Source organism: Chlamydotis macqueenii, chromosome 8 (assembly GCF_036417535.1).
Source record: "Chlamydotis macqueenii isolate bChlMac1 chromosome 8, bChlMac1.mat, whole genome shotgun sequence".
Classification (NCBI taxonomy): Eukaryota; Metazoa; Chordata; class Aves; order Otidiformes; family Otididae; genus Chlamydotis; species Chlamydotis macqueenii.
In genome coordinates this window covers 4,088,615-4,102,074 of record NC_141563.1, presented here as the reverse complement: position 1 = coordinate 4,102,074, position 13,460 = coordinate 4,088,615, and the positions used below count along the sequence as shown (strand labels likewise).

Sequence of the window (13,460 nt, the reverse complement as noted above, 5' to 3'; positions counted from 1 at the left end):
TAATATCCAACCTAAGGCTCCCCTGGTGCACCTTGAGGCCATTTCCTCTCATCCCAAAAGATGTGGAACTCTTCCTTGTGCTACTGTATTTTTAGTCTGCATCTGGATGGAGCCACTTTACAAAGCTTTGGGGCTTAGTTGTTTGCACATAAAAAGGTAGACGATAGAGGAAACATGCAATGTGTTCTAAAAACTATATTGGATTACAAGTACAGAACCGAGCTATTAAAATATTGCATAGAAGGCCGACTAAGTAAACGTTCAATAAATATATTCCAGAATGTCATTTTATCTTGGATCAACGTGTAATAGAGAGCTTTTTGGAAAAAAAAAAAAAACAGTTTGTTTCACCCTGTAACGCTTTCTCACGGGCAAACCTGGAGCCGGGTTGGGGGGGCTGGAGCTCGCTGGAGGCGAGCCAGGCTGGCCCCGCGGCGCGCAGATTAAGTTCTGCGGATTTGCTTTCAGCCAACCTATTGCTTGTGCGTGCTGAAGGGACCTGGCGGGATGGGGGTGGGTAGAGCAGCTCCTGACGAGAGCTGTGCCGAGGCAGCGCTGTCCCTCTTGGCGGGGCTGGGGACCGCCGAGGTGGAGGTGCTGAGGAAGTTCTGTGGGGGGCGGCTGGAGGTTCACATGGAAACTACTTTCCTGTAACAGCCTTTAGCATCTGAAGCTTCAGCAGGCTTGTGTCAAACCTCTCGCAAATTTAAATATCGTTGCTGGTATTTTGGAGATAGCAGCTGAAGACAAGTTGACCTCAGTTCTCAGGTCTTCCAGGATAGCAACAGCATTCTTCAGAAATAATTATCTCCCATGTTCTTTGAATTCCCATCAATTGTGCTCTCTTTTCTACTTCAGGCCTCTTGCTTTTTTCCAAGTTTCAGAAGCATTTTGAAGCTAGAGCATTCGGGGTGTGTTGGGGATTTGAACATCTCAGATCTCTTATTGATTGTACTGAAGCCAGAGCAGCCATAAAACTATTTCAAAGAAATGAAAAACAACACTGAGTCTTCTCTTCAAGCGCTAGGCCTTGGAGTTGGTTGGGTCAAAATATATTTTTCTTGCTGCTTTGTGTACTTACTGCTGTAAGTAAAAATCACCAGGCTGGTCAGTGGCTTCTCTCACCGGAGAAGATCAGACTTTCTTAGCTCGTTTTCTGTTAACGTGTATTCTTCCTATCAAGGCAAAGAAGCATTCTTTCATGCAGATGGAAGCACGCGGAATGATTCCTTGTAGCTGAAATTCATCTGTATACTCTACTGAAAAGCTACAAGTAAGTAAGTTCATTAAACCTGTTTTGTTCGCGAGCAGAAAAACAAGCTAAATTTATCAAATGATCCATTCTAAATATCTCTGGCTGCATGTGAAGTATGGTGACAGCTGACAGCAACAGGCTCTGGAAGGCAGGTTCTGCACTTTATAAACTGGCATATTTTGTGCTTGAATTCACTTCAAAGAGTGCAGCTTCGCTGACAGAGATATGAATTGTCTTTTCCCTGAGATAAAAATGAGAGAAGGAGAGTTGTGTGGTAGAAATCATGTAAGATTTACATAAATTTTTTTTTTTTTTTTTGGGTATCTGTATCGTAGCAGGGTGGAGTTTTCAGCAGTGCACTCCTGAATCTGTATTAAATCAGGAAAGGGTGAAGGTTTCTTTCATGTAGCTAAACCTGAAGGGCCGTGTGTTCATGTTTAAACCTTCACTGAAGCATTTAGTGTCCCCTATGATAACACCCAGGAATCTCCTTACTCCGTCTTTGGCCTGCGTTGTTTCTGCGTTATGATAGCTTTTTACAAAGAATAGATACTTACAGGAAGGTAACAACATTCTGCGTTTTATTGTTTAAGGGAAGTTCAGCCTTTTTGCTTGCAAAAGATCTCCTTGTAGGACTTCTTTGTGTCTCAGACTCTCTGAATCAACTTATAAACATGAAAAGTGCAAAATGAGATGCTAAATAGTGTAATGTAAACCTTGATAGTTGTTTAACTTCTGTTTTGTTGTAACTTGTATCTCTCTTTAGGTAAAAAAAAAAGGAGAGGCAATTTTAATAGGCCTGTCATCTGTGTTGGTATATAAGTAAATACAAATACAGTATGAATTGGGAGGTACAGTTCCTAGCCTAGGTTATCAGAATGTAACACTGCTGGTTTTCCTCCTTTGGAAAGTTCCTGCGGTGCCTTTGCAGAATGCTGTACCTGGGCTCTGAGACAGAGACTTCTTTGTTACAGACCTTCACAGTGCTAACCTCTGCACACCATTGCACTATGTTCTCTGGGAGGAGAATATCTCCACGCAAATTATACAAGTGTACAGAGATTAAACGTTTAGCGTTTCTGATTTTGAGTCAGTATGGTGACTTCTTTGTGTGAGAGATCTTCAGAGATTAGGACTGTTGTTTGAATGACAGATGTCGCGCATAACGTGAAGGACAGACATATGTTAGACCTCTGAAATATCTGGGTTTTTGTGGCAATAGATTTTAAGAAACATGCCATGCCACTTTTCTAAGGCCTTGTCTAAATATACACAAGTCATAGTAACACAGATTGGGAAAAAAAAAAAAAGCCTCCCAAGGACAAATAGGAATGTGAAGTATTATACATTAAAATGAGAAATGATATGTCCATTTCAGTCTATATAAATATTCCTTTGTCTTTTGGGGTTCTTTTTGCCTTTATACTAATAAAAATACAACTTTTGCATGGTAGACACAGCCTGTATTAGACAATGTCTGAATTTTAACTTCAGAAAAACAAAGTTACCGTTAGTATAGGAGGTTGATAGAGCTTAGATAGAATGCAATTCTCAAACAAAATGACAGTCAAGTGAAGTTAAATAAATAAGATGCCAGAGATGGGCATTGACTTTTAAATGTGTATTTTGTAATGTGTACTTTACCCTCTTGCAGGAACATAAATAGGCTGTAAGAAGAGTGCAACTGATCATGGAGCACAGGATGGATATCTCTTTTCTTCTGTTAATTATAGGGGTTTGCTGGGCACAGCACAACCCTAATACTCTCCCTGGGAGGACGTCTATTGTACATCTCTTTGAATGGCGCTGGGCGGATATTGCTCTTGAGTGTGAACGCTATTTGGCTCCTAATGGATTTGGGGGAGTTCAGGTATGTCTGTTCCTGTCAGTAGGAAATTGCTACATAGATGATGATTTGTTTTGCAGACAAAATATTTAATTCGCCAAAGGACAGGTACTGAGAAACAAAAATAGAAATTGGTAATGGAAGTAGTAAATGCTGACAATTATAATCTTCAGTCATCATTGTGTAAGCAGGAATTTATGTCATTGCTCCAAAGTGCATATTTTGCGCTCTGTGCTGTTACATTTAGATGAATTAGAAATGCATATCACTGGGTAAATCTTTTTTCTTTTACTGCTGTGAAGAATAACTTTATCTGCTTGATATTATTTAAATCAAGGGAAGCTCTTAAGAGCTAGAGAAACATAAAAGGAAAAAAAAAAGGACTTCTGAAGAGAATACCAGAATGCTGAAGGTTTTAAAAAATATATATAAAATGCTGCTAATTGTGTTCACCCAAACCAGCAAGTTTCTGTCTGTAAAGCCGAGTGTCAGGGTAAGCCATTAAGAGACCCTTCTTTGCAGGAACCTGACATGAGCAGGCAGAAATGAACTGAACACAAGCGCTGGTGGAGGTGTGTTGACGTGAATCTATGCCATCTGAAGAACAGACACATGTTCCTGTGGAACCAGTAGTGTCAGATGGGTGGGCTTGTGCAACTCGGAGCAGTTATGTATTGAACTATTTCAGTTTGTTTGTCAGATTGCTCAGGAAAAACTGGTGAGAGAAGTTTGTCTGTCTCTTGTACCCCAGGAGTTTGTGAGTTGACCTGAGTGAGAACTTTCCCATAATTTCCAAATAACACATCTTTTCTTTGCAACCTTCTTTCCTGGCACGCAGGCCTGATTGATTTTAAACTGATTTCTCAGCCTATGGTATACACTTGGATACCTTTTTAATCCATACTGTGACAGGGACTCAGAATGAAAGTTTTTTTCAGATGCAGACTTGCTGAGCTGGTCCCAAAGGTGTGGCAGCTAAGTCGGCTGCAGCCTAGGGATCTTTGTCAGAAACGTTGGGATCAGATGATTGTGCCCAGAGACTTGGAGATAACAGCAAAAGCTTGTTGCCTGAAAAGTGTCTTGGAAAGAGGCTGTAAGAGGAAGAGGTATAGCTTATCTGCAAACTGTGACAGGTCTCATTTCAATAACAGTTTTATCCAAAACATTACAAAAACGTGAAGTCAGATCAATTTTAAGGGCACGATGGTATCTCAGTTGTTCTGCAGTCAGTTCCTTTCCTGATTTTGGGCTATCTTTACTGACCTAGTCCTTCAGATTTCAGACCCTTCTTTTGATCTTTGAGGCCTGCATTTCCAAAGATAATTAGGACACTATGTCCATGGACATCATTTTAATAGCATATTTCTACCTGCTGAAGGTCCAGGCCTACGTCTTTTATTTCTAGCTCACTGCAGTGTAAGTAGAGGATACCGAGGATCCGTATGGGTTAGGTATTGCGAGCATCTTCCATTAAAGGGACCTGATGGTCTATTCTTATGTTCTTTCTGTAACAATACTGCGTAAACAAATAAACCATTATCAGTATCCCGCTATCAAGAGACTTGATCTTATTCACAGATTTCACCTCCAAATGAAAATGTTGTCATTGCTCACTCCTCGCAACCGTGGTGGGAAAGATACCAGCCAGTCAGCTACAAGCTCTGCACACGTTCTGGAAATGAAACTGAATTTAGAGATATGGTGACCAGGTGCAACAATATTGGAGTAAGTGCATTGAAAAACCTTCTGGTGTTAACAGTGCAAGGATGTAGACAACCAGTAATCTAGAAGGGAAGACATGGCAGCATTGTAGTAAAGCTGGGGTTTTTTCTGCCTATCTGTTGAGATGCATGTTGTATTACCATTGCTATATGTTAATAAAAGAGAAATATTTTAAATAAAATGTTGGGAGAAGCAAGGAAGCAGAAATAGGGGGATAGAACAGGGGGTAAGAGAGAGAGAACATTCATTAGTAGTACTGTGGGATGCAGCTTTCTCAAATTGAAATGAAAATACTGTTCTCTAGGTATATATTTATGTGGATGCAGTAATCAACCATATGTGTGGAGCTAATGTTGGTGCTGGCAACCATGCTACTTGTGGAAGCTATTTCAATACAAAGACTAAAGATTTTCCAGCTGTGCCGTATTCTGACTGGGACTTTAATGATGGTAAATGTAAATCTGGAAGTGGAGACATTGAGAATTATCATGATATATTTCAGGTAAACCTAGAACTACAAATATATTTCTCATATACATCTGTTCCCGGGCTGTTGTTTCTGTGCTCCCCTTTAATGTCAGACATTTGTTAAAAACAAAACAAAAGAAAAAGCCTCGTGGAAAACCATCCTACTTGATAACAGAGGTTAGCTTTACTATCAGGAACACCACTTCTTAAAGGAATGGCTCTACTTGAGCCAATGGCTCAATTTCAAGTTTAGATAATATGCTTAGGTACTTTATAAAAGCATTTTTAAAGCTCTATTTAGGGATTCTCATGTGTGATTTTTTGTGTCATAAAAAATGTAAGAGTTATTATTTACTTCTTATTGTAATTTGGAAGTTTTATTTGGTCTTGATTTCAGAAGAGAGAGATTAGGATTTCCTAAAGAAAAATAATAATGCTAAAATCCTGAAAATCAGCCTTCTGTTTAGAGATTTCCCTTCCTAAGAAAGATTTCCTTTGTGCAGATAAGAGGAACATGTCTGTTCCTCTATATCAGATTCTGAGGTCAGGACTTGAAAATGATCGCAGAATGAAAAATTATTTTATAAAGATAAGTACCTATCTTTCTTGAATGATGTCATATGCCTTTCAGATATATGTGAACCTAAGTTGAGGGGAGAGGAGTTTTGAAGAAAAGGCAGAAGGGGAGACTTTAAACGTCCCCGGATTCTTGAGCAGTTCTAAAGGAGTGTCTTTACAGCCAGTTCTTTAGTACAGTTTGCAATGTAGGCTAATGCTCCTTACTCTCCAGGCAGATGTGCATAACCATGGAAACCCATTGTAAGAGTTAGTAAATGTACACTGAATATACTGAAATACTTTTTTTAAAAGTATTATTTTAGTGAAAATTTATGCCTATAATTTTGGTTTTACAGGAAACAAAGGCAGAAAGGGGACAGAGAGTTTAATGTTTAGTAAGGCTATAATAACTGGAGATTTCTAAAAGATTTAGGAATACAATTTCTATAAATCTTTCCTGCACCAGAGAAGAAATGAGTGCACTTGAAATAGCAATGAATCTGTTCCTTAATGCATTGGAGTACAAACAATTTATCATATTTTTGCTCTTTACTTGCATTAAAAAACTGATTATAGATTTAATAATTTGACTATATTATAATCTTTTAGCACCTACAGCTGTGTAAGCTGGGTGAATGCAGACTTAATACTGCTTCTGCGTATCCAAGATACCTGTCCAAGGCAAAGATATCCATGGTGATCAATGGCTAGTGAAGGTTTTATTTTGACATAGTAATGTAGATAACTGTTGTGGTTTAGCCCCACTCGGGCCTAAACTACACAGTCTCTCTCTCACTCCCCCTGCCCTCCAAAGGAACAGGGAGAGATAATAGAAGAACAAAGGCTCGAGGTTTGAAATAGGGACAGGGAGAGATGCTTGAAGTTACCGTTATGGGCAAAACAGACTCAACTTGGGGAAAACTATTTGTTTATCATTAAAACCAAAGCAGGATAATGAGAAGGAGAACAAGATAACTTCCCCCCATCCCTCCCTCCTCTGAGGCTTAACTTTATGTTCAATTATCTCTACCTACTTCCCCCCACGAGTGGCACAGGGGGGAAGAGGGAACGGGGGTTGCGGTCAGTCCATCACGCGTCGCTTTACATCACTGCTTCATTGTTTGGGGAAGAACTCCTCACATTCCTCCCCTGCTCCAGTGTGGGGTTCCTCCCACAGGCTGCAGTCCTTCAAGAAACTGCCCCGGCGTGGGTCATCTTGTCTCACCACCCAAGCTGTGGAAGGCACAAGCAGGGACTGCGAGGATGAACAACCGCCCACTGTACTGGAAGAGCAGGTTCGGGAACATCTGAGGAACTTAAAGGTGCACAAGTCCATGGGACATGATGAGATCCATCCGCGGGTCCTGAGGGAACTGGCGGATGAAGCTGCCGAGCCACTGGCCATCGTATTTGAGAAATCGTGGCGGTCTGGTGAGGTCCCCAATGACTGGAAGAGAGGGAACATAACCCCCATTATTAAAAAGGGAAACCAGGAGGACCCGGGGAACTCCAGGCCAGTCAGCCTCACCTCTGTGCCTGGCAAGGTCATGGAGCAGATTCTCCTGGAAACCATGCTAAGGCACATGGAGAGCAAGGAGGTGGTTGGTGACAGCCAACATGGCTTCACCAAGGGCAGATCGTGCCTGACCAATTTGGTGGCCTTCTATGATGGGGTGACAGTGTCGGTGGACAAGGGATGAGCAACGGATATCATCTACCTGGACTTGTGCAAGGCATTTGACACTGTTCCGCACGACAAACTGGAGAGACCTGGGTTTGATGGACGGAGCACCTGGTGGATAAGGAGTTGGCTGGATGGCCAAACTCAGAGAGTGGTGGTCAACTGCTCAATGTCCATGTGGAGACCAGTCACGAGTGGCGTCCCTCAGGGGTCCGTGTTGGGCCCAGCCCCATTCAACATCTTTGTTGGTGACATGGACAGCGGGACAGAGTGCACCCTCAGTAAGTTCACCGATGACACCAAGCTGAATGGTGCCTTTGACACGCTGGAAGGGAGGGATGCCATCCAGAGGGACCTTGACAGGCTGGAGAGGTGGGCCCGTGCCAACCTCATGAAGTTCAACCAGGCCAAGGGCAAGGTCCTGCACCTGGGTCGTGGCAATCCCAGGCACAAATACAGGCTGGGCGGAGAATGGATGGAGAGCAGCCCTGAGGAGAAGGACTTGGGAGTGCTGGTGGACGAGAAGCTCAACGTGAGCAGGCAATACGCCCTTGTGGCCCAGAAGGCCAACCGCATCCTGGGCTGCATCAAGAGAAGCGTGGCCAACAGGTCGAGGGAGGTGATTCTCCACCTCTACTCTGCCCTAGTGAGACCCCACCTGGAGTACTGTGTCCAGTTCTGGAGCCCCCAACACAAGGACATGGACCAGTTGGAGAAGGTCCAGAGGAGGGCCACGAAGATGGTCAGAGGGCTGGAGCACCTCTCCTATGAGGACAGGTTGAGAGAGCTGGGGCTGTTCAGCCTGGAGAAGAGGAGGCTCCGGGGAGACCTTAGAGCAGTCTTCCAGTACCTCAAGGGGGCCTACAAGAAAGGTTGGGGGAGACACTCTTCAGCAGGGCCTATTGTGATAGGACGAGAGGTAATGGTTTTAAAATAGAGGGGGGTAGATTTAGATTGGATATTAGGAAAAAATTTTTTACAATGCGAGTTGTAGAACACTGGAACAGGTTGCCCAGAGAGGTGGTGGATGCCCCATCCCTGGAAACATTCCAGGCCAGGTTGGCTGAGGCTCTGAGCTACCTGATCGCATCAGGGATGTCCCTGCTTCTTGCAGGGGGGTTGAACTAGATGACCTTTGAAGGTCCCTTCCAACTCTAACCATTCTATGATTCTATGATTCTGTCTCTTCCACGGGGTGCAGTCTCTCCAGAACAGCTGTCCCAGTGGGCCCTCCACGGGCCACAGCTGCCTTCAGGCATCCACCTCCCCCAGTACGAGATCCTTCATGGGCTCCAAGTGGATCTCTGCTCCTCCGTGGACCTCCATGGGCTGCAGGGGGACAACCTGCTTCACCATGGTCGTCACCACAGGCTGCAGGGGAATTCTGGCCAGGAGCCGCATTACTGCTCCCCCTCCTTGTTCACTGACCTTGGCATCTGCAGCCGTTCCTCCCACAGAAATCCTTCACAACAGGCTGGCAGACGCCTCTCAGGGTCTCTTCACATCTCATCTCCTCTCCACTCCTCTCAGCCGGCCCAGGCTGAGCCGCGCCCAGTCACCGCCCGGCGGGAGGCCAGAGGGTGAGTGGTGCAAGGCCCACAAGGCTCGTTATCGCAGGGAACATTCTGCTACCAATCGGCTCGGCCCTAGCCAGCAGCGGGTCCGCCCTGGGCCTGGCCAAGTCCACTGGACAAAGGGGAAACAACTTCTAGCAGTCTCCTACAGAAGCTGCCACCATAGCCCCCTCCCCCCCCTAAATAAAATCAGGACAATAACAAATTTTAAAAATGTGTGTAGAATACTACATTTAGTTTATTAGGTGATAAATGTTTAATTTCAGAATTTTTATATAGGTCCGGGACTGCCGCTTGGTTGGCCTTCTGGATCTGGACCTGGAGAAGGACTATGTACGCTCAAAAGTTGCCGAGTACATGAACTACCTCATTGATATTGGCGTAGCGGGCTTTCGAATTGATGCTGCCAAGCATATGTGGCCTGGGGATGTGAAGGCGATTTTAGACAAGCTGAAAGATCTAAATACCAAATGGTTTCCTGCAGGAACTAAGCCTTTCATTTACCAGGAGGTAATCTGTGTTTTTCAAATTGTACTTTACAAATATGTTTCTTGCAGGCACAGTATAGACTCAGTCCCTCAACAGAAGTGATGCTTTGCTTGAGCTGGACCCAAGCAGCTTTCAGACTCATCAAGTTTTAATCATCATAATTTACAAATATCTACTCTTACCACAAATGTGCTTTGTTATCTGAAATGCTTCAGTTGGTTTGGACCATCTGGAATTAGGTAACCTGGAATTTTCACTTGCGGTGAAATTTACTGCATTAAAGTTAGTGTAGAAATTCTATTGATTTAAAAAAGAGATTATTTCACTCCTTGAATTTGAATTTCTGGATAATAAATTGCGACAGAAGATATAAATGGTGATTAGAGTCTGAAACTTTGTTTTCCAGTGGCATAACCAGTGTTACTCGACATGCCAAATTTGTGTTTGAGATTAAATTAAGAAAATAACTTTAAGTACAATTTTGCAAGTAAACCAGATAATGTACTTAGCTAAAGTAGTGCCTTTTCCTTAAAACAATGTCTAGGGCAATGCCTTTTGCTTGGCTTTTTTTTAAGTAGGAAGGAATGTTCTATCTTTCGTGTGCCAGGTGATTGACTTGGGTGGAGAGCCCATCAAAGGCAGTGACTACTTTGGAAATGGCCGAGTGACAGAATTCAAATATGGTGCAAAACTGGGGACGGTGATCCGCAAGTGGAATGGAGAAAAGATGGCTTACTTAAAGTAAGGGTGAACGTCTTGTGACTTACTCGGGATATATTGGGTGTGCCAGTTGGCAGGATAGCTTCAAGTCTTTGTGTTTTTGGCTAGGAACTGGGGAGAAGGCTGGGGCTTTGTGCCTTCTGACAGAGCCCTGGTCTTTGTGGACAACCACGACAACCAGAGGGGGCACGGGGCTGGTGGAGCTTCCATTCTAACCTTCTGGGATGCCAGGTAAGAGGTTGCTCTTGTCTGTGTGATGCTTCTTCCTTTTGCTTGTTTGTCTATTGGTTCCCTGGCACCGTTTCTCTTTCCATGTCTCATTATTTTTTTTTTGTCTAACAAACAGACTTTATAAAATGGCAGTTGGTTTCATGCTTGCTCATCCGTATGGGTTCACACGTGTGATGTCAAGTTTTCGTTGGCCAAGATATTTTGTAAATGGACAGGTAAGCGCGTAAAGCTGAAGATAAATTCGTGGTGAACAAGGATCGGAACAGAGCCAGAGACGCAGTCCAGTGCATTTAAATTTGTGAAGTGATTTCTCCATCCCGTGTTGGATCTAGCAGGTGGAAATTTGATGCTCCAGCTCGGTTTTCCCTACAGGCAGGCTCTCTGCATTTTCAGTAAGAAGTTTTAAACTTCTCTTTTTAATCACAGGACATCAATGACTGGGTGGGACCACCAAGTAACTCAGATGGATCAACAAAGCCTGTTACAATCAATGCAGACACGACCTGTGGCAATGACTGGGTTTGTGAACATCGCTGGCGTCAAATAAAGTAGGACACTGTGGAGAAAAAAAAATAAGTAAAAGCAGTTGCTTTTGCTTCATGCTCCTCATGGCTTTAGAGCTCTTGCAGCCACAGTGACAGGCATTTGTTGCATTTTCAGGAACATGGTTATCTTCCGTAATGTGGTGGATGGTCAGCCTTTCTCCAACTGGTGGGATAACGGCAGCAATCAAGTCGCTTTTGGCCGTGGTAATAAAGGCTTCATCGTTTTCAATAACGATGACTGGTAAGTCAGTGGTAGAGACTGTGTCCCCAGAGAAAAGCATAGCACCCCTCATCAGCCATACTGATGGGAAGGGGCACGTCCTCTTCTCCCAGTGCAAGTGATCACTACAGCCCGATCAAGAGTCATGCAGTTGCATGCCAGGTGTAGAGAGCCAAAATGAGAGTGTAGGGAGCAAAGCAGGGGTAGGATCGAAAAACTCACACTTTGCATTGCCCTTCAAAGCAAGGGAGTACCATCAGGTTAAAAAATCTTACACCCTGCTTGAAATATCTGTTTTGAAAACAATATATATATAGCGTTCACTTATTTTCCCATAGGTATATGAATGTCAATTTGCAAACTGGACTGCCTGCTGGTACCTACTGTGATGTTATTTCTGGACAAAAGGAGGGCAACACGTGTACCGGAAAACAGGTGTATGTTTCTGGTGATGGAATGGCTAATTTCCAGATTAGTAACAATGCTGAAGATCCATTTGTTGCAATTCACGTTAATGCCAAGTTATAAGTAAGGAGAGATATCCTTCTCCATTTGGTCTGTGCACTAGTGTTTCCCCCAGATGTGATTCCCCGGTATTCGAGGATGAGTGATTCTCTGTATCTAGTGAATAATAAATGGCAACCAAATTGAAGAGTAATGCTTTCTCCCTTAATGAACTGGATTGTAACTTCATCATGTCATAACTAGCAGCAATGCAGCACTCCATTTCCCACATCACAGAAATACTGGAGAAAAATAAGTAAAAAATCCCAAACCAACACCTGGGTGAGTTAAAATGCAGTATTTCCATGGCTGATACATGCACACACATCTGCATCCCAGAGCAGCCCCATTGTGGGCAGTCAGCTACGAGCAGTGCCTACACACGCAGATAGTTTATCCATTTCTTGCGACAAACCAAACCTGGGATCTGGGTCGGCAGAGGAAGCTGTGCCGTGCCGACCGATTATTCCAGCCTGTGAGATCAGTCAAGCCAGCAGGTTGCCTGGTTCACAGTCAGCTTGTGCCTGTGCAAATCAAAACCACAGATCTTTTATCGTTAGGCTTGCTGCAAACAAAGGTTCACTGTGGGTGTCACAAAAGTGTCTGAGAACCCACCTGTGTATCCAGGCATCGCTTAGACCTCGTGACAGCGGCATACTCTCGTCTCTAGTGTGTTAGGCTTTCTTAGTCTGTAATATCTTGGAGAATTACACAGATGGAGCACAGACTCGGTGGCATTCCCAATTTCATTGTCAGTCTTAAGAAAACGCCGATGTAAATGTGAGAGTGCAGCCCTTGCATTAAATCAGGATGTCTGCTTGGCCAAAAGTACCCCTTGGAGGGACAACTGGAAGAGGAATGCTCAGGTTTAGTATTTTTTAGGTCAAGGTGTACTTTTAAGGGCTGTTGCCCTTTTGTGGTGGGAGAGAGCGTGTGGAGGTCTAGGGATATTCATGCTCAACATGCCCAAGGGCTTGGAGTGTCTGGCAAGGCTGTCACGGTGTGGGAGGAAGGGCCAGGTCATGTCCCTGGCCCAGAGGCTGGACCTCCCGTCTGTCTCCCTTGCTTGCTGTGGCCAGCACCACCTTGCTGAGGGCAGGGGTCTGCTGGCAAAATACAGCCCCTGGATCTGCTCGCTGGAACAGTGTCAAAGATCCAGCGACTTACGTGGCAGGATGTTAGTAACTATTGCAAGCCTGTCGTTTACCGCGAGGGCCAGGTCAGGGAGCCCTCGTGCTCCTTTGAAACAGATTGGCGCTGCCTGCTCTCTCTGGGTTACTCTACCCTTGTTTGTTTAAGCCATGCATTCAGCTCTCATGCTGAGAAACTGTCTGATTCTATGCTAGCTGTTATTCAGGCATTACCTAATCCCAATTCAATAGCTAGTGTAGCCTTAAAATTGCAAATCCGCCCCCAAGCCCCCAGCTATTGTGGCAAGTGATTGAAATGACACACATTGATCTAAGGTTTCCATAAATAAGCAGGAGGTGCTGAATATGGAGAAGGATTTGTCTGTGCCTGTGAACATATGTGGACTCCCTTTTCAGTTACATTGGAGTGCAGTGAGCGTTTTGCCTGATGTAGAGTCAGTCTTACCTCTGCATTTAACAGTGGAATTAAATACACCATGGAAAAAAAGAAATCATG

At 43.9% G+C, this 13,460-nt stretch overlaps 1 protein-coding gene across 1 annotated transcript; it reads left to right on the top strand.

The window, feature by feature from the left end:
• Positions 1–992: 992 nt before the first annotated feature.
• Positions 993–11,961, top strand: LOC104482896 (pancreatic alpha-amylase-like). The gene is made up of 12 exons (XM_086753922.1): positions 993–1,085; positions 1,184–1,273; positions 2,910–3,125; positions 4,680–4,826; positions 5,128–5,325; positions 9,384–9,614; positions 10,201–10,334; positions 10,422–10,544; positions 10,660–10,759; positions 10,971–11,092; positions 11,205–11,330; positions 11,648–11,961. The coding sequence occupies exons 3-12, from the start codon at positions 2,946–2,948 to the stop codon at positions 11,835–11,837; spliced, it is 1,551 nt and encodes a 516-aa protein (XP_086610048.1). The 5' UTR covers positions 993–1,085; positions 1,184–1,273; positions 2,910–2,945; the 3' UTR covers positions 11,838–11,961.
• Positions 11,962–13,460: the final 1,499 nt, after the last annotated feature.

What these genes read in the sequence shown, in the direction of transcription:
- LOC104482896 (XM_086753922.1), top strand. Translation starts at nt 2,946, where the DNA reads ATGGAGCACAGGATGGATATCTCTTTTCTTCTGTTAATTATAGGGGTT. An exon ending in ATGGATTTGGGGGAGTTCAG is followed by an intron (nt 3,126 to 4,679) that starts GTATGTCTGTTC and finishes TCTTATTCACAG; the next exon opens with ATTTCACCTCCAAATGAAAA. An exon ending in ATTATCATGATATATTTCAG is followed by an intron (nt 5,326 to 9,383) that starts GTAAACCTAGAA and finishes ATTTTTATATAG; the next exon opens with GTCCGGGACTGCCGCTTGGT.